Raw genomic sequence first — 18,532 nt, 5'->3', positions numbered from 1 at the left:
AACTAATAGCTTAATAAATTAACACAAAAAGCCATTAAAGAAGCCACTAAATAATACTCACTCAGTAACTTGAAGTAGTATATCTGTAGGTGTGAAGTGCTGCCCAGACTTTTCTTGTGCTCCAAAGAGTGCTCTACTCCCTACTCTTACTTTTTAACAGATTGAAGACAGTAATGGATTCAATTCCTCATTGTGCAAGGAACATTTTACTCCAGCTCTCTTACAGTTGAACTAGATGCTAGTCTACCAAAGTGTATGTGCTGTCAAATGCTGACCTGATTTCCTTTTATTGTCCTTTATCTTGATTTGTTGAGCATGATTTTAGTAACATTCTTAAGCAAAATACTTCAATACATCAATTTTTTCAGTTGTCATGCAACATTTTTAATTAAAACCTAGTTATTGAACATGTCATCTTAAAGTTTTAAATCTATCAAAGCATCGTGTTAAGAGCAAATGTTTCTTTGCTTTTTGCTTCAGAGCTTTGAAGTTTCCCATAGTTGCATCAAATGTGTCTAAAAGCAGTTATTATACAGAATGTCTTGATTTTTCTTTCTTTCTTTTTTGGTTTCTTTCTTAAAAGGTTGCATATGATTCTGGTCCTTAGTCTGCAATTAATCATTCACATTCCGATTCCTTTACAGAGGAATAATATTTGTATAAAGTGACAGGATGTGACCTTGTAATAGAATCCTAGAGGAGTTCTGGTAGTATCATCATCATGTTTGCGTTGGCATCTTAGATACAAGTGACATATGTCACCTACCTCGAAATTATTTAATGAAACTAAGAAAACCAAAGTCCTATTTAGCAGCAAAGTGGCAGTGAAGGATAGATGGATGATATTTAGCAGATTCTGAATAACTTCTTTTCTTATCCTGTAATGTTTCACAAGTCTCTCCCTTTCATTTCCTTTGACACAGGACAAAGTAAATCTGTGCTTTTTTGATTCCAGCATATGTTTAGTTAAAATACTAACCCAGGTTTGATTTCTCCTGAGTCATCCAAAAATCTCAGATCACTTTCTCTCACTCAAATTGATTAAATTAGCTTAAACTGCACAATATTCATTATAATTATAGAATCGTAGAAAGATGTAATTTGGGAGGGATCTCTGGAGGTCATCTGAGGAGCCTCCTGCTCAAAGCAGGACTGACTTCATGGTTAGATCACATTGTTCAGACACTTTGTCTAGTAGAGTTGTGAAAATATTCAAGGATGGAGATTGCAGCCTCTCTGTGCTCCTGCCTCAGTTCTTAGTTGCTTTCACTATGAAGAATTTTGCCCTATATCCAATCCAAATTATATACAAATTATGCTGTTGCAACTTTTGCCTATTGCCTCTCATGCTTCTTTTGTCAGCCTCTGAGAAAGCTCAGCTTTGTCCTCTGTGTAACCTTTAGGTGGTGGAAGACAGTAATTAGATCATCCTAGCCTTCTTCTCTCCAGGCTAAACAGACAGTTCTCTCAACCTCTTGCACATCTTAAGCTCACAGCTCCTTTAATGTCTTACTGGTGCTCCCTTAGTGGGCTGCTTTCTACCTAATTTTTGGACATTTATGTAAGGGCTGAGTGTTTTGCAACCATGAGAATCAGGTTTAAATGGGGGAAGGAAGGGGGCGCTAATTAAATAGTTGAATTCTTCAATTATTTACACTATTCCTTTAAATTTAATGCAGTTCCAAGGACATCAGGATGACTTTAGGTTACCTCGAGCCATCAGCTGTATTCTACACTAGAAGAATTCAGTAACATAGTATAGCAGGACAGTAATGTCCTTGTGAGAACCTGGATACTGAAGGAATTCAATGTGAGATTTTATATGCCAATACAATTTCTAATATCCGAAGTGGAGTTTGTACCCATGCTTTGACCTGAAGAGAATCCAGCCTGTCTCAAATTTCCACTAACTTTATTTGGCTATGACCCCAAAGGAGAAGTCACAGCTTCCTTTAGCCCACTCTCCACCCTTTATTTTCCTAATAGCTTTCCTCATCTTAGCAGGCCTCAAGCTGTCCCTTCTCCACTGCCAAACTGACCAGTGAGATTACAATCAGGCCAATGATTTTGAGACTTGAGAAATCACAAGAGGCAGAGAGGCAATTTCTAGGTTCCAGCAGCCTTGATTTGTGTTTGAACTTTTGGAAAACGTCTAGTTGTAGTGTCATAAAAGTGTGTAGAGAATGGACAAGGGCGATTTTGTACTAAGAAATGTACTTGTGCTACTGGAATCTTGGATTTATCTGGTGTGTATATTTGCAAATAAAAATACAGCTACTAAAATGAAGTTATTTAGCCCTGGTTTTCCAGTTAAGTGTTGAAGATACAGCTCCATTTTTAGTAAACTCTATTCTCATGTCTGTCTTGCTGTTTCTTTTTTTCTCTCCTTTTATTTCCCTCCTAAAAAGAAAGCTGGTATTTCTGGAAGATGAAAAGTCAAAGTTTATAACTTTCTGTTAGATTGAACTTGGAGCAAAGAAATGATCATGCCAATACAATGGTTAACAGATGAACTTTTGGGGCAAATTTATATTGTTCATGTGTTCCCAGACATCTTGTTTCAAGCATGTATTTTTACCTTAGAGTTATTGAGACATCTGGTAAGTACTTTGGCTATTTTCTTTGTAACTTCAATTAAAGTGTATCTTTGCCAGATGGACAATATTGGTTATTATATACACAAAAGTATGTTTTAAATGCATTTATTCTGAGAAATTTTTCTTCTTTTTTTTTTCTTTTTTTTTTTGTACAGAACTATTAACCCAACTGTAGATGAAAAGAGGAAATCATGCTGTGTTTTTAAAAATATTTTGGGTGGACACACATTATATAAATTTGTATGATACAGTAAGATAATTTTGGGGGGCAAAATTGTATGTTTACTAGCCTACCTAGTACACACAGCAGCATTTATATTGAGTTTTATTGTTATTGACTTGTTTTATTTTAAAAATATGTAAAACATAGTTACTATTAAGTATTATTTAATTTATGGCTTTAGGAAGCTATTGATTTTTAAAGGTAACATTTTAAAGACCAAAAAATTGCTAGGTAATGTATTTCTGCCTTTATTACAACCATTTTACAGATCTGCAACACTGTGGAAAACATTAAGGAATACCAGAAATTCCATTAAAGGTTAGGAGGGTAACAATGAGTAGAAAGATTCTGGAGAGACAAAAAAGCAAACTTTATCACAATAAGAAATCAATTTAGCTCAGTGAAGCGGCTTACCCACCTACTTTGTCAGAGACTTCTTTTTACTTATAAAATGTCTTCAGTTGTCCAAAAAAGATAGACCTACAGTTTAAGTACTATCTTTTCTGATTAATGTCAAGGCTAGTGCAACAATTTTAAACATATTTTCAGGATGTTTGCAAGCTAAATATTCATTCTAAACACTATTTGGAAAGCAGTTAAAATCTGGGCCCCAATTCTAGGACCTTTTCTGCAAAATTATATAATAATCTTAATAATCCCTACTGAATATATAAAAAAGAATCTATTCACTGACCAGAGTATCAACCCTTCAATTTTCAGAATCTAACACTCTGATTTTGCATAATTATTCAAATATATTCCCTCCTGCTTTAAATCATTGGCATTATTAATGCATTAACACCTGATTCCTGATAGTTTTAGTGTGATTCCAGTGACTTCATTTGAAGCAGGTCTTGATTGAAAAATGTTATTGACTTTGCCATAGGACAAGGTTCTAAACAAGTTTAAAAGAAAATGTGGTGTTTATTATGCATGTTCATGTACATGTAGTTTATGGAAGAGCTGCTCTAACTGGTCTGTGGTAACTAAACTCTGAGGGACAAAGCTTGTCTTCTTTGGCTGAGACCCAGCATAGGTCACCCAGTCTTTCTGTTTTGTCTTAAAAACTCTATTCCCTTTTGTTTCTTATGATTCCCACATCTCCCTTGACCTCACTGCCCATTGCCTTCCTCTTGTGGTGAAACAGTCGGATTGCTTCCTGCATGGGCAGGTGCTGTACGGAGGGATCACAGCCTCTTGCGTGGCCATAAAATGCGCAGACTTTCAGAGTATCCCACCTTTCTTTGAATCAACCTGCTCTGAACTAATCAAGTGTTACAGTTCAACTTTTGAAAGTAGGCAGGAAAGTCAGAGGTTCTGTTTATTTACTTCTGCTATACTGGGATGTGTCAACTCTTGCACTAATGCAGTCTTGGTGAAACTGTGACGGGTTTTTGTTGTTCATTCCCATATACTGGACGTGCTGAGTAGAAGCCACTTTTTTTAGCACGCAAAGACATGAATACTTCTTGGACAGATTATAGGACTCACAGATAGTGAGCTGTAGTTACAGGCCTTGCATTGTTCCATATGTGAAAATTATGTGTAATAACACCTATGATATCTTTGGGTTTTACCCAGAATTCAGATACCTACTCTTTATAACCTACAAGATTTTTTGCTGTCCTCGTTCCTCGTGCTGGAAAATCATTTTCACTGCCCTCAGAACTGTCTTATACAGCATCAACCTGAAGTGGTTTTTCAGTGGCTTCAGCAACAAATTTGCAGAATATGAATTTGAAACACTATGGGATTTGTTCTACAATCTCCTTCATAAACTTATCATACTTTCCCTTACAAGTCATTAAGATGACTTTCATACCGATTACTTTATGTTACATATCTTTCCTTGGTTTTCATTCTCTCATAGACTTTCTTTTGCTAAACTAAACAAGAATAAATTTGTCCTAGTGTGTGCTCTGTTTCAGAGGGCATCTTACCAATACTTTGCAGCATTTCACACATACTCTTTCTTTAGAGTATACCTTGACTCATGCACCTTTGACTTTGTGTCCACAGACAAGGAAATAGGCAGCAAAAGTCTGTCTGCCTACGCCAACAGGAAGTTTCTTGCTGACTTTGGTGCAGTCATTTATTCTCAACACTTTTCTTGGAAGAATAAATCCATTCATTTATTCTGCTTTGATTTTTAGAAATCATAAAAGGTATTATGGAAAGTAATGGGTTTGCATGGCAAGAAATGCAGGGTTGCAAAGCAAACCATATAAAAGTGTTTGCCATTTGCCATGTTGGTGCAGGTGAAGCTGATCTCATTTTTTTCTTGAAGTTCAAACACCCAAGAGTGCAGCTTTCAAAACTCATCCTCTAAGGAATTGCAGATGCTCAGGGCTTCTAAGCACCACTGTTTGAAAGCAGACAATTGGCTGAAAGATTTATTTGTAAAGAGAAAAAAACTAAAGGAAATGTGTCTGTTGACAGCAGAAAATTATACAAATCTGCAGATTTTCCATCTTCAAAATCTGCAATTATATCTCTGATGAGAAGTAGACTAGTGTTTGAGAAATGTGAAAGTGATGGCAGTATATTATATTAAAGATGTGGGGGTGATTTCTTTGGATAGATTATAGTATCTGCTACTACCTTTATTCCAGTATATGAAAGTTAAATGCTAAAGGAAGAGTTTATAATTTGAAAATATGATGTATGTATTGCAAGCAAACTCTTACATAAAGCATTATTTCAATTGCACTTATGCTGCTAATGTAAATGACATACGAACAAAATCAGTTCTGAAACCTGGTTGTCTACATTGCACTGCTACAGAGAGTGTGAAACAAAGGTGACTAATGTTTATTTTGCAGAACTGTATGTAGCTACTCAGGGTACAAGGTGGTGAAGCTCCATTGTAGTTTGCTTTTTACTAACATGCATAAGTATGCATATAACTTATAATTTTTTTCATTACAATTTCAGTCTTACTTTTATTTACAGTTTTTCACCTTTGAGCAATACAAGAAGCTACTTGGATATGCATCATTACCTCCAGGACTGGTATGTATGGATACAGAACTTCATGTTCTAATTTAATATGTGTATACTGAATAGTCTCATCTGCTTTCTCCCCTAGAAGAAGCCCAAAATTAAAGGGTCTGGCTCAATCAACAGTTTTTCAGAACAGACTTGTGCCTCAAAAACATTGATAAAGAATTTATCAAAATAATAAATGCATGAATTTTTATATCAAATGTCTTCAAAATAATTCCCTACAATGTCATAGAATTTGTTAATATGGATAACAGCAGTCAACATGAAAGAGTCTGTATGCAGCCTGTCATTCTTCTTGCAAAATAACAGAAAAAGTTGAACATTATCAATATTTATTTATTCATGTGATAGCGACTAGTTTGATACCTTAACCTCAAAGTGTTATTCTGCAAGGCACAGTGCAGCTATAACAAAAATACAGGTCTTAGTCTTATTCTAAAGACTTTCTAACATAAACATAAGTTATGGATAAGAAATTGCTACATCCTTTGAAGTCAATGGCAAAACTCTCTTACATATCAGTGGAGCTAGGAATTCATCTTAAGAACATAACTGCTTTAAAAACAAGATACAGGACATACATATACACAGAAAGTCTTTAATGCTAAGATGTAGCTTGCATGTGTAATCTGCATTTTTATATGTTGAGTTTTATTCTGCTATTATACCATTTGGAGAAACATACTCTTTGTAAGAACTACTGCTTCCTGAGGTGCAAGAATGTAAATCATAATAAATATCTATTTTTCACAATAATGGCATCGCAACTGTATGAAAATGTATTTTTGTGGTTATGCTATAAAGGTTTTGGTTATTTCAGGTCTCTTTCAAACAGTATTGCTTCCATTTACATCTGCCTGTCATTGCTGTGAGTGAATGGTCATAGACTTATATTAACTAGTTTAAAGCAAGTTTCCTCTTCCTCTTACTAGTTCCATTGACCCTACAGTTGTTTACAGTCTCTCCTATTTTATCTGGTATTTTTCAGCAGGTCCTTCTCATCGTTAGGTGTAAATAGAAAGACTGATATTTGTTCTTTAGTGAGTGGAAAGAACAGAGCTTAAGGTCCTGTGGTACCCCAGCACTATTTGAGGTGGGGCAGGAGGGGAAATATGCTGAAAACTTGTAAATATGCAATGGCTGGCCTAGAGCTGCTTTGATGCTTATAACAAATACAGCAAGCATCAAACACCCCCGATATTTTTGGTGCAGTACTGTTACCATAGAGGCATTTTTGACCCTAAGATATGCATGGTAGTGAAAGAGGTTCTAGTCTAAGCTAGACAGAATGTTTCTAGGTACCTCAACAGACCTCATATCAAGGCAACATTTATTGTTAAAAGAGAGATACATACATTAACACCATCTTCCTGCTGGCTTCAGTTCATGATGAAAGGTTCTTATCTCACTGTAAAAGATTTGTTAGTAACACAGTCTCCTCCAAAGGCAGTAAGGCTAGTGTTTGCCACTACCCTTCTAACTTTACATTTGTCTTTTTCTTGACCATTCAAGAGTCCCTGTTCAAATTGCTCTGTATTAAGTTTTTTCTCACTATTGTTTTCTCCTTTTCATTGGTTTCTTTGAATTTCAGCAAATGTACTCATTATATTGTATCTTAGTCCTGGGACTTTTTTCAGCACCAGCAGAGTTTGGGGATGCTAAGAGGAAGCAATAAATGTGTAAAGTGGTCATTAAATTTAAACCCTCTGAATTTTCTCAATTGACTTCAATATTTTAATACTATTTTTTCTTACAAACAAAATGTTTTAAAATGCTGCAAAGCAGTAAGTATCTCCATACCTATAGTTGAAATCTACCATCGGCTTCTAAATAAATGGAGTTAATTCATCCTTGCAGTGAATGCAGACATTTCCCTGTATGCCACTCATTCCCATATAAACCACTCTAAGATTGATACTTATCTAGGTGTACTTTACTTCTACTTGTGCAATTTGCTTAAGTACTGTTGAGCTATTTCAATTTCTTACAGTAAAGTTAGTATGTTAGTGTTTTGTGCTTAATGCTCAGTTCAGAGATTTTGTTTTTTCCAGTCCTGCATAACTGCATCTATATTTGTGTTATTATTAAGACTCTACCCAAAGATAACATGAGGGCATTCTTTTTCCATGTTTTTGTAATAATTTGGTACCATATTTTTCCTTCCGGATGAAAAGAGAATTCATGGACAGTGCTGTGACATTTTATTTTGTCTTTTTTGGAATCTGGTTTATTGCTATTGTCATATTGTCTTCATGAACTGTCAGCATTTAATCAAGGGCTAAAATTGTTTAGCAATAGAATACTGCTGCATTACTGTAATCTTGCCATTTGCATTGTATCATTCGGTTTCATAATCTGATGTAGGGGAGGTTTTACTCCTTAATTTTTAACTGTCATTTTAACTTTCCTAGGCATTTGCAGTTGCTGGCTTGGGATCTGGGTTGACAGAGGCAGTTGTGGTTAACCCCTTTGAAGTAGTAAAGGTTACCTTACAGGCCAATCAGAATGCCTTCAAAGAGGTATGAAAATTGCTTCATTCTCCTTTTTCTGCATAATGCACTTTGGGGTTCACATTTAGAACAGAATTTCTATAATATATTGGGTTGATGTAAATGATGTTCCCACAAGTTTAACAGAAATGGAAAGAGACTCAGTAGAAAATGCATTCAGATATGCAGACATGCACACAGTATTGTCAGAGGCATCAGCATCAACATTGTAAATGTTCTGTGCCTGAAGTACACCTTCATCTCTCCAGAGCAGCCAACAACTCCACACTGTGAGGAACGATAATCCAGAAGTACAAACCCGAGCCTCTTGTAGAAAGTGCATTTACCCCAGCAGGTTCCAGACTTCAAGTGATCACTGAAGGTTAGAGTAAAACATCATGACCCTGTGCCCTATCCAAAGTCCAGCTGGTGTGTTTTGTGCTATATTTCTTGGATAAATTATTTATACTATAAGACTTAGCATTTATTAGAACAAACTGGAAAATTGTTATATAATAAAGAACACTAATGGTTTAAATTCTTGATTCATTTCAGTTTTATTATTCAAATACTATTTTGTTCAAAGAAGTCAGTATGCAAAACTAACTTTGTCCGTGGTTCTGGGTACTGCTGAAAGTGGAAAAAGTTTAAACTGGAAAGCAATGATTCATCAAAATCAAATGTTCCCAGGAAAGCACCAGCTTCTAATGTTCCAGGCTAAAGTGAAGGAAGGCAGTAACACAGTTCCTTCTTTGTTTTCTCAGTGAATAAGACTAACAATTGTCATATCAGCTTTTGCAAAATCTTTTGAGAAATCAGCTGTACTGTGGTAGAAGAGCCAAATCACATAAGCATGTCATGAAATGGTTGGCTGAGTCCCTGGTGAGGCATGATTTTTGCGCATTCTACTACTAAGTTTTGACTGAGTTAATACTTGCATGCCTTCTAGCACTCATCTGCACAAATTGAACCCTTTTGGGGGATGCATAGTAAAGAGATTTATCACTTGGCCATTTACTTAAGCTGTTTAGGCCAAGTTCCTCAGGTACACTTTGGACAAATGCAACCACTGATTTCCAAATGCCATAGTCTAGCTGGTACTTACTCTGTAACTCATCCAGAAAAGTATGCTCTTCCAGTATAATTCTTAAAATGTTTGGTAAACTTCTGTTCTATTCTCAATGCATGTGAAAGAGATGTTTGTTTGCTACGTGTCTCCAGTCTAGGTACTTTTTAACCTTGGGCTGCAAACCCACTGAAATAAATAGGTAAAGTACAGGATAAAAAGTTTAGGATCCTGTAAGGAGAGAGACTGAAAATGGGAAAAAGCAATGTGTGAGAGGATTTCTCTGAGTCTGAGGTGTTTTAGTTTGTAAATTTTATGCAATTATTTACATTATTTACAGCATCCCTTCCTCGGTGACTTTCCGAGTACTCCAATAATCACAGTGTAGCTGTCCAAAAGCATTCTGAGTTGTTTTGTTTCAGGTGAATATTCTTTAATTTAATTTAAATGCAAATTTTCACAAAATCCAAATATTAGTATACTATTGTAAAATAAAATTGTGAAAGAATGCTATTTGGACTCCACTAGGAACCTAGTTTACGTCTAAAATGTAAAACCTAGTTTTACATCTAAAATATGAACTATTTGCCCTAATAAAAAAATCCAAGGGAAATTAAGTTCCTAAATCACAATGATAGTCAAATCATAGACATTATTAATTTCCAATATATCTTTTAAAAAGTGCTAGAATTTCAAAATTTGCTGTGAATTAGAAAACACTCCAGTGACTTCATTACCATGATCTCAAGTTCTCATTAAGAATATGTTGAAGAACATTCCACACTAAAGCATGTAAACTCAAGGCTGTTGGAAGAAGCACATCCAGAGGTTATATTATTCAGTGTAAGGCAATGGTACACTCATTTCATTACCATGCACTGTTCTTCTAAAAGGTTTAAGTAAAGTGTGTACCTATCCCTTTGTGGAGCTTTCATACTACCTGATGAAACCTAATGCAGTTCACATATTTCTTTGACTATTGTATTGAAATAATAAATATATCTTGTTTAAAAGGAACAAGGAAGAGTATGAACACATACACTCACACACATACTCCTGCACACCCCCAAAGCAAATATTCACACCCTTTGGTGACAGCTGAATTGTTCTGTGCTACCAGATCATCTTTCGAGGGTTGATAGATTTAAAGGTGAAGGCCACTAAAAATCACGTATCAGCATTTTTGTAATGTGGATTGCTACGGGTAAAAATAATTGTGACTTTTTGTTAAACTAAATTGCAAAAAGGACCAACACCTCGTTGTTTGGTTTTCCTCTCTTTTTTTTCCTTTTTCCCTGTAACCCCGGATAATTCACTGGCTATAGAAACTGGTGTGATGATTAAAATCTTCTCACCTGACTTAAGAGTTGTGATTAATTAAACAAATACAAGTTTCTGCTTTATAATGAGAATGTGGCTCCAGATTCCATTGACTAGGTCTGTGTTGAGTAAAAGTCAACGGTTGTGTGAACTGAATTAACTCCATATGCTTATACAATAAATTCCTCCATCTAAGGTCCTCCCATCATCAGTGATGAACCACAGACCTTCTATGGCTTGATCAGCTGACGTGAGGATGCCTACTTTGGTAACAGCGAAGTGCTGTCTAAGAGAGCCCTCTTTATTACTAAAGGACTGAAAAGGGAAGTCAGATGTAGACACTGCAGGTATCTACATTTGGACTAATGAACTCCATCTCAGGTGTTCAGCAACTGACAGGCTTCCTCTCTGAGTCATTAGTAAATTCGTATTCGTGATAAGGGATATCAAGGGATACCTTGAAGGTTGCTGTATTCAGCTTAAATCACTTTAAACAGGACCACTAGTTATTTTTTAAAAATCTAATCTCCATTTTTTGTGCATGAGAAAGGATGTTATTGCTAGTATCTGGACAATTTTCTGTGTTGGGTATAAAAGATTTTGACTTGAATCCTTGGGGGTAGTTAAAAGGTAAATTATAGTAAAATGTTAATGCAGAGCATTGACAGGATAACATTAGCTACGAAATATGAAAAACCAGAGTGAAACTTAGTATTAAAGACTAAACTTGTGATTCACCTCAATAAGCAGTCATATGCTGTGTCAGATATAATAGGCATCATTTGGCTTATGCTGTTGATTCTACCACAGTGACATTTTGAAATGGAAAGCTATTAAACAAATAATTTTATTGAAATTAGCAGTGTTCACGGCATTGTAGTCAAAATTTTTCTATATTTTCATGTTTGAACCTCCTAGTGGAAGTCATGTTTTGCCTTTCTAATTATATATTTGGTTACCGGGAGCTGGCTTTATGCTTTGGAGAAAGCCAAACATAGTTCAACAACTTTTTGAAAGTAACTTTTCTATAATGCTGCTAAAAAGAAATGTAAAATATTGAGAAGGGGAATAGCTAATTCTGAGTATCACAGTATACTAAAAAATAGATCAAATTTGTGTGGAGTCAGGCAGATCATGTCTGATCTAAGGAAGTTTCCTCCTTCCTGGCTTTCATTAAATTGGCTGACTGAAATGATTTCTATGCCTTTTGAGCATTATTTTCAAAATGGGATTTCTAAAGGCAGCTTCCTAAATCTGTACTTTAGAATTTTGATAGGTGCTCTGATTTTCAAAACCTAAGTACAATTTTAAGTCAAATAATTCATTAGAAGGGTAAAACAGGTTTTCCAGTTGGATGCTTAGGAAACGTTTTCCTTCTTTTCAATATTTTCAAGATTTAAATTGTGCTGTGTACCCAATAATCCCTTCAAAAGTCAATGTCCTAAAGCAGTGGTTTGCATCCTGAACAGCATGAAGCACCTCAGAGGATCCAGAAGGATTCCCAGATAATATATATGCATTTTGTCACCCTTTCAACCCTATTCATAACATTGAAACTGCAACTGCAAACCTGATCTTCAACACAAATATTTATAGCCTCCCTTGCTGCTCTAATTTATGGCTCTTAAGAACTTTCTTCTGTAGCCATAATGGCTCAAAAAATTCCTGTTCTAGTTCTGTCACTTTTATTACCCCCTCATCGTGCATATTCCTGTGCCATTGATTTTACAAGAGAAACTTTTTTTCTTTTTATTTTCCAGAGTAATTGTTATATACTTTAGTTGTGTAAGGGTTTCATCTGTCATAATCTTAACAGCACAGCATCAATGACAAACAAAAAAACCCTGTCGCAAAATTCACACATTCAAAGCTACGTGTGGCTCTCTATATTTTTTAAATTATTATTATTATTATTCAAAGACTTTTTTTTGTTTTCAGGATCCTTAGTCTTTTACAGTAATCAAGTCATGCTTTCATTTTGTTTTGCAATCAGAAAAATGAGTAATCTTTTTTTTATTAAAGTTGTGATTTTTAGGTGGTCACAGGAAAGGGAAAATAAATATGGTGAGACAAGATAAAATTACAAGAATTGACAACACTGTGTCAACAAGATGGAAATGATACTATGTTTACTGTTTTCTTTTTGTAAAGATGATCTCTTCCTTCTTTTTCTTAACCTGTGTAGCAACCATCTAGCTTTGTTCAAGCTCGGCAGATCATTAAAACCGATGGTCTGGGCTTCCAAGGACTCAACAAAGGTCTTACAGCAACACTGGGCCGTCACGGAGCTTTTAACATGGTTTACTTTGGGTTCTACTTCAATATGAAAAACATTCTTCCAGTTAATAAAGTAAGTTATCCATACAAAGGAATAGACAATCAAATAAAACGTTTGGCATTTTAATTAATACTGTATTTTTCTGTGAAAGCTGTGGTATTTAGTAATAAACAGTGACTAACCTATCTGTTTTGCAGAAATCTATAGCATTTTAATGGAAACAAATGAAGGTCTTGTACTTCTCACTTTTTAAGCATAGCTGAGTATAGTCATGTTGGAATTATCATTTTTATGAATTTCCCTTTGTACCATGGTAGCAATGTGAAAAGGCAGCAATTGAAATACAGGCATGTTATGGTTATGTTGAGTATGTATGCACTTTTTTATGGCAAATTGGATTAGAAGAGGAAAATCAGTTTCTAGAACTTCTTTCAGTATTCACAAAGAGGCTAAGCTTGAAGAGATGGCAGAGCTGCAGTAGGTAGGTTATTCTGTCCAGGTAATGGGCCTTTTTACTCAAAAGAGAGTTCAACCTTGTGTTGAAGGATGACTGGGAAGATTCTTCCATATGGGAGAGAGACAGGCCAAGACAGGACATACAGAGTCATGCACAGGGACTTTATGTAGTTTATGAGTTGAAAAATAAGAATTGTTATAGCTTTAATTTAGTTTAAAGCAACTTTGATAGTCCTATATTTCTTTAAATAACAAAGGAAATATTTCCCTTTACAATAAAGGGAAATTTTACTAATGAAAACATGGTAGTATCAGCAACTTTCTAAATTACTCTGTTCGCAACAGCTAATGGTTTATTGATGATTTCAGTACATTACTTACTGAAGTGTGTTTTCACTAATGTGATTTTTAGATGATGACAGTTAAACAGTCACAGGTGTAATATGCAGTGATGTACATTTAAGAAGTAGCAATTTAAATCAAAAGGGATCAGTTTCTATTCCCAGATGAAGTAACACCTCTTTTTTTTCTGCACTTCTGAGCAGTCTGGTATTTTTGTTGGCAACATTGTGTAAATGGAGAAAAGCTCCACTTAGTTTCAGATCATTACAGCAAACTGAATTGTTCAAGACCAGGTGACCCACAAGTTTCTACAAGTTTCTTTTAGAGTATTTAAGCATACTTTACAATGTACTTTAATCACATATTCTAAAAACTCAAGGCACAAGCATAGCTTGATACTGAGATAGCAATAAACATATTTATATTGATCAAGTGATGAAAAAATTACAATCACTACTGCAGAATATTCAGAATAATATGCAGGTAAGGACAAACACTTATGTGCAACTCGTATGGGAATCCTGAAAATGTCCTTCCATAGCAATTGAAGAATAGTAATAGTATTTGGCACAAGCATGCTTTCCTAGCCTTTCGGATTTAAAAAAATAGGAAACAATTATTACATTATTTGAAAGACTCAGAGCTTTATGATCTAAAAGAAATTAGCACTTCATACAGGTTTCGTATGATGTAGAAAAATTTTAACATTACAACGTAGGTTTAAATACATGTAGAAAACAAAAGAGAAATTACTTTAGTGTTCTCAGGCAGTGGCCCAGCTGTCCTCACATATTAGCAAAAGCAAAAGGCAGTTTAATCAATGTGGGATTAGGTTGCTTTAGCTGAAGATAAGAGCAGAGGTTTGCCTTGTGCTTGACCAACGTGAAGTGGCTTTTATAGAGGCTTGCACAGTGGCTACATCTGTGCTAGTTAATTGAGCAGCATCACTGAAACTCAGTCATCTGTACTGATAAATGTTCCTTGGCACAGCTTTGGCCCTGGCCAGCCAACACATTTCCTGGGCGTGGCTTAGGAGCTAGTGCAGACAAGGAACCATTCCTACTAAGCTGGTTTCAGGCAGCCAGTATGTTTTGAATGGTAATAGCTTTTAACAGTGCTAAAAAAGTTAATAGGACTCTCTAGGCCAGCTAGCATCAGTGCCACAGACAGTTCAGTACAGATAGATATAGCCAATAATTCTGATCAAACTCCCATTAAAAATCAGATCAAATCTTAACCTGAATTTAAGAGAATATAGATCAGGCCTCATCTGGCTTGCACTAGCCAATATTATATTCAGCTATTTAAATACATTGAATTTCACTTCAGTGCCTGGTAAATGGAAGTATTCAACAATAATTTGTGATCTGTAAATTAAACCCCTTCTGTCAGTGGGCTGAATTATCAAACCTCTACAAGGAATTTGGTAGAAGCTGATTTGCAGTTAGTCTGAAAAATATTAAACAGTTGTAACTTCTCAAGATTTCTCACATACTTTATTTCATTACACTTGATTTCATGTCTCTTTCTATATTTTGCCAGAAAAAAAAAGTCTTAAAGTCCGTCTTGTAATATTGACAAATACATAAAAATTGTGAAAAAAGAATACTATACTTGTGAAATAATTTTGGTTCTTGACTATGTATTTGCTATTCACCATCTGTAACCTTAAGTGGAAAATGTAAGGAAACGTCTGAATGAGCATTTTAGTTGTCAGCAGTTCTAAACTGCGCATTAAATTTGCATCCTGATTAGGGATGTTTGCAGCTACTTTACCAAAAACAATAAACCTTATATGTTGAGTGGTCAAATGATATAAATTACATGTATGGGTTGTAAATGTCCATAATGAATAATTTTTAGTACATTCAGTCCATTCTACTAAACAGACAATTTACAGCCAACCTTGTGCTCTGTTTACTGAAAATAGAATAAGCCAAATTTCTTTCAAGTGCCGCTAATGTATCAACCATAGAGCATTAACAGTTATGCATCTGCCCTAGCAATGAAACTCATCTGCAAATTTATATTGTCTCAGTTTTATGGCACTTGCTTTTATAGCACATTTCATAGGCATCCAGCAGATTTTGCTTTTCAATTTTTTATCATAATTAGATTTTATGGTAAATATTGATTTCATTAAAACCTTTGCTCACTGCCACCTCCAAGTGGCTGTCATATTTCTTAACAGTATGAAATTTCCTCACTGCCTGTTAAAAACCCCCTTTGAAACCTGGCAAACTACAAAACTCATTTCAAAGTTGGGCACTGCCTGACCCAGCTGCTACAGATGTGCCTTCTGATACAAGGGCTGCTGCATCAGACCGTGAGAACTGTGTGGTGTGTTGTTTTGTAAGAGAAAGGGTCTCTAAACTTCTATAGGCAAAGAAGAAGAAACAGGAAACCAAAAAGGGCTGTTCAGATTGGTGACTAAGTAAGATAGCAGATAATTTCATTTTAGTTGTTTTCAGATATATGCCAACATAGAAGTTCTGTGCAGAAACAGGGAGGGAAAAGTGCATGTAGTGCTATGGACTTGAGGAAATAGTAAGGCAAGGTGATTTAGAAGACTGAATCAGAATGGGTCAATGAATAACCTCAGAGCTACCATTGAAGTTCAAGTTTCAGGATGACCTGGGAATTAAAAAAAAATTAAGGTGGCAGTTCTGTATCCAGTACATCACAAGTCACCCATTGATCAGTATTCTTCACTGTGAGGTGTCCTGTGACTGTTGAAATGACAGTCCATACTGTTTAAAGATTTCAGCCCAGGTCATCATCACCAAAACATCTTGGCACCCGAGGGGGACAGTGTATTGCTATCTCACCTATTCCTGCACTGTGCTATTTCTGTAGGCAAGACAGATGCGAAGTGTAAGGAGAGGAATCTTCAGTTAAAATAAAAATATGAAGGATTTCTCTTTTCCTACAGAAATTATAATAATGCTTGAACTGATAACCACATTCCACCATAACTGGCAGAGAGTCAGGCTTAAAATAGCTACATTTTTGTAAGACATACAAATAATCATTTAGAAGAAGAAGAGATGCTTATGAGTACCCCAATTGAGGGAAATTTTCAGTGGGAACTTATGCCTTATTAAACACTGAATTCCGTGGGGAAAAGCCCATGTAAGCTTTAGTCTGGACTTTCACCTTTCAAGACATCGATATCAATCAGTCACAAGGGCTGATAGGATATCAAACTTCTTTAGGTCTGCTATTCATGGGGCTACTTACTTTTTTTTCTGTTTCATAAATTACTGTATAACTGAGACTGAAGATGGGTAGTGCTCACAAAGGTACCGGATGTAGGGATAAGCAGTAAGACATCCATTTCTCAGTGCCCTTTTCTGCATAGCGAACCTCTAAATGATGCCATGAAAAGCTGACCTGCTTGTAACCACAACATTTCATGAACATCTGATCATCTGCAGAGTGACTCAACAGGGGAGATCTGCTTCAAGTTTACTATGTAAATGCATAAGATGAATAGAAGTCCACTCATTAACTGTGGTCAAGTCTTGATTAAGTCACAAACAAAAAGTGTGAATATTCTTTACAACAATCAAAGCATGATATTATCACAACAGTGGTGAGATTCACTCTCATCTTTTCTTTTTCACCTTTGGTGGAGACTTGCAATGAGTCTACATAGTTTTCTCCTCCTTGGTGCTGATTTCTTCTGTGAATTTTCACACCTCCAAAGCATCTTATCCGTACCAGCCTCTCCCTCTCAGAGTAGAATTTAATAGCCTTTCTTCCCAGCTCTTTTCTAGGATTCAGCAAGAAAACCTGGACCCTGTCTCTCCTCTGGGTTCTGGCTCAGTGTCTGTGTTTAAAAGCAACTCGTTTCAGTTTTTCATCTGTTCCATGTTGCTTTCCTGAGAGCTATCTCACACCTTTCTTTGAATATACCTTTTCTCCTCTGTCTTGAAAGCTCCCCTTCCCCAGACATACGTATTCCTTTCTTCCATTGTCTGTTGCCACAGGAAGCTCCTTTTAGGGATTAAAACCAATTATCAGGCTGGCTAAAGCAGTTCCTTACAGCCTGTTTTGCTGCCAAATGCTTAATTATAATCAGTGTGGCCTGGGTCAGGTCTTGCGGCATCTCTTAATTTCCCATAGGAGTTCTTACGCTATTACACTTTACGTTAGCCAAAAGGGACAGCAAGCAACACTATTCCATACTCCTGGCCCCTCTCCCTCTTCAGTTCCATAACTCCAGGCTACACTAGCAAGAACCAGAGTTGAGTAAAACAAAGCCTTGACTTTTAAAGTCTCCCTTGTCATACACAGGGAGGTGGAATTTGCAGCATATAGTGCAAAGGCTCTCAGCTCCACTACTGGCTCCATTTCTGCCATTTATGAAAGCAAGAGGAGCATGTCAGAATCTTTTTTCCTAATGAACAACATACAAAACATATAATATTTGGTCATTGAGCTGCATAGTGCAGAAGTTAGTGACAATAGTGTGATGATAACTGCCTCAGATATCCAGTTGCAGCATCAACACTAGACAGATACCTTATCCTTAAGTCTCCTTCCATAGGATTCTAGACTGTTAGGAATATTTTGGCATTGTCCATAGGGCAAAAAAAGGATAGATTTTGGTGTAAAAAGAAAAACACTGCTTCATAATAACACCAACTTGCACCTACCTGATAGATAGCAAATGTTCCTTTGTCCATGTAAGCACTGTAGGCAGAGGCAGAAATTATGTTTGGAAATCTCTTTTTCAATTGAAAGCATTAT

General features: G+C 35.8%; 1 protein-coding gene across 2 annotated transcripts in view; it reads left to right on the top strand.

The window, feature by feature from the left end:
• SLC25A21 (solute carrier family 25 member 21) overlaps nt 1-18,532 on the top strand; it is a 212,907-nt gene that overhangs the window by 188,481 nt on the left and 5,894 nt on the right. For both annotated transcript variants that reach the window (XM_008924983.2, XM_018082998.1), the window contains 3 exons: nt 5,773-5,832; nt 8,238-8,345; nt 12,887-13,051. In XM_008924983.2, the coding sequence (XP_008923231.1) occupies nt 5,773-5,832; nt 8,238-8,345; nt 12,887-13,051 (333 nt within the window). The remainder of the gene's footprint in view (nt 1-5,772; nt 5,833-8,237; nt 8,346-12,886; nt 13,052-18,532) is intronic.

The sequence above is a fragment of the Manacus vitellinus genome, unplaced genomic scaffold (genome assembly GCF_001715985.3).
Source record: "Manacus vitellinus isolate BGI_N305 unplaced genomic scaffold, ASM171598v3 scaffold_6_pilon, whole genome shotgun sequence".
Taxonomy (NCBI): Eukaryota; Metazoa; Chordata; class Aves; order Passeriformes; family Pipridae; genus Manacus; species Manacus vitellinus.
Note: the sequence above shows the minus strand (reverse complement) of the source record. Positions and strands in the feature narration are given on the sequence as shown.